The sequence below is a fragment of the Cebus imitator genome, unplaced genomic scaffold (assembly GCF_001604975.1).
Source record: "Cebus imitator isolate Cc_AM_T3 unplaced genomic scaffold, Cebus_imitator-1.0 Scaffold83, whole genome shotgun sequence".
Classification (NCBI taxonomy): domain Eukaryota; kingdom Metazoa; phylum Chordata; class Mammalia; order Primates; family Cebidae; genus Cebus; species Cebus imitator.
The window spans coordinates 3,028,086-3,030,509 of record NW_016107398.1 but is presented as its reverse complement, the minus strand read 5'-3'; the positions used below and the strand labels follow the sequence as shown (position 1 = coordinate 3,030,509).

At 36.1% G+C, this 2,424-nt stretch overlaps 1 protein-coding gene across 1 annotated transcript in view; it reads right to left on the bottom strand.

The window, feature by feature from the left end:
* SNAPC1 (small nuclear RNA activating complex polypeptide 1) overlaps positions 1–2,424 on the bottom strand; it is a 31,793-nt gene that overhangs the window by 15,803 nt on the left and 13,566 nt on the right. Inside the window, exons 4-5 of the mRNA XM_037740468.1 lie at positions 2,231–2,299; positions 1,428–1,490 (exon numbers count right to left, since the gene is read on the bottom strand). Coding sequence (XP_037596396.1) covers positions 1,428–1,490; positions 2,231–2,299 — 132 coding nt within the window. The remainder of the gene's footprint in view (positions 1–1,427; positions 1,491–2,230; positions 2,300–2,424) is intronic.

Below are 2,424 nucleotides of genomic sequence, written 5' to 3'. Positions count from 1 at the left end.
AGGAGGCTGAGGCAGGAGAATTGCCTGAACCCAGGAGGCGGAGGTTGCGGTGAGCCGAGATCGCGCCATTGCACTCCAGCCTGGGTAACAAGAGCGAAACTCCATCTCAAAAAAAAAGAAAAAATGGGCAAAGGGATGGACGCAGTGGCTCACATCTGTAATCCTGGCATTTTGGAAGGCTGAGGTGGGACTAAAAAAACAGGCAGATGCATTGAAAATCTGTAAGAACAGTGTCTCATGCCTTAGCCTCGAAGCCAGGCAGCTGACCTTCTCCTATACAAAACAGGAGGCCTGCTCTCTGAGGAGGCTAACTGAGAAAGGCTGTAAGCTCAAAGGAAACTGGTGTAGCTGAGAAAGTATGTGAGGCCTCTTACTGAAAATAGAGGGGCTGAGTGAAACCTGAATAAGGAATGGTGAGCCTCCCGGCTGATTCTCTCTGTAGGCTCTCAAAACACTGGCAGCCGGGCTTATTTCCCGCCATCCTCCCGTAGACAAGGGAATGGAAGATTGCTCTCTAAATAACTAGATCTAAGAAAAAGAAATCTAGAGGTTAAATAAGCTTTAACTCCTCCTCTTGACCTCTCTTAAATATGAACAGACATCTGAGGATCTTCAATCAGTTTTAAAAAGCCAACAAAATGAAAGACAGAGTTCAAACAAATAGAAAAAAAATAAAGGAAATGGGAGAAACCATCAAAAAACTGTAGTTAATATCCTTAAACAGAAAAAGTTATTGCATCCTGTGAAAAAATACATTAAAAAAATTAAAAAGAAACATTCAGAGAACAAGAAGAATTTTTAGTAATGAAAAAAAAATCAGGATACATTTTTAAAAATCAATATAATGGTTCAGAAGATAAAGCCTATAAAATCTCCCTGAAAATAGAAACCAAGACAGAGACTGAAAATAGAAGAGGAAAAATAAGAAAAGTTCAAGAAGAGAAAAGATGCAGCAAAGAACATTTGTATCAAAGAAACAATACAAAAACTTCTTCAGAACTGAAGGATATCAGATTGAAAGGAGGGCACCATGAGTGCCAAGGACAATAAACAAAAAAGATGTATACCAAGTTACATTATATGTAGTAAATGAAATTTCAGAACTCCAGGGCAAAGCAAAACACGAAAACCTTCCAAAATCAGTAATACAAGAAGCTGAAAGACAATAAAGAAAATGGCATCAAAATTCCAGGTAAATATCAGAAGAAATTGCTAAAAGAGAAAAAGTCAAAGATGTTGCCTCTCAAGGTTAAGGAATACAAGGGTGGAAAGTGGCAGAGAAAAGAACTGTTGTGCTACATAATCTCTCTAGTATTATCTGACTTTTAAAACTAAGTACATGTATTACTACTTTGATGAAAAACTGAAATGTAATTTAAAAAGCAGTCAGTCAATTTCCAAATTACTTTATTAAAGAAATAACTTACCTGAATGACAACTGAAAAGGCCTTTGATTTTATTTTCGCTAATGATTCAGCCCTTTCACATCTCTGGAACTAAAATAAACAAGAAGAAAAAAAGTTAAAACACACAAACAGGTGAAAAATTGAATACCCAAGTATTTATTTTCAGAAATAAGACAGAATACCCAAGTATTTATTATCAGAAATTAGAGGGTAGGCTAAATGAAACTAACAAATATTGGGTATATATTGAGTACACACACATAGACATATATCACATTCTGTCACAGATGTAGCAGGTGCCATAATACCATCCCCATAGCTACAGATCATTTTCATTAAGGATTCAAGGAGGACAGTAAGAATGAAAGTCTGGGTGATCAGGCAGAGCCTTGGACTGCCATTCCCTTCTCATCTGCCTATACTCAGAGATGGCTACTTGATTCATCCACTAAGATGGATGAAACCTCTGGAGGCAGGAAGCAGTATATAGTATAAGAGCTTGGGCTCTACATTGGTTGAAAGGCTGACAAGAAGTGAGAAAAAGTATATTACAAAGGACTTATCCCAACCATCTACAAACTGAGGGCACCTTCCAGAGTCAACCTTTCCTTTCCCTGCAGAAAACTATTATCATCTTCTCTCCCAACCTACACCTGATGTGGCCTCCACAAGGTTTCCAGTAAAGAATAAACTAGCTTTTCACAGAACCATGATTCAGAATTTTCTCTTAAATTTCTTATAATACTTATATACTTATAATGGGTCACAATGCTTAGTATACAGAATCACAGCCACACATAATATGAATTGCAAAGTTTTCTGACCTCTGTTTCTTGTGAATTTCCTTCTGTTTTTTCTTCTCCATCATTAATTTTTGATTTTAAGGATGGATTCTGAAAGAGCAAAAAAGATACATACACACACACACACACAAATTTACAATTCAATTTAATTGCAAATCAATTTTAGAAGAATGAGAATCCATTACTTTTTTTTTTTTTTTTTTTTTTTTTTTTTT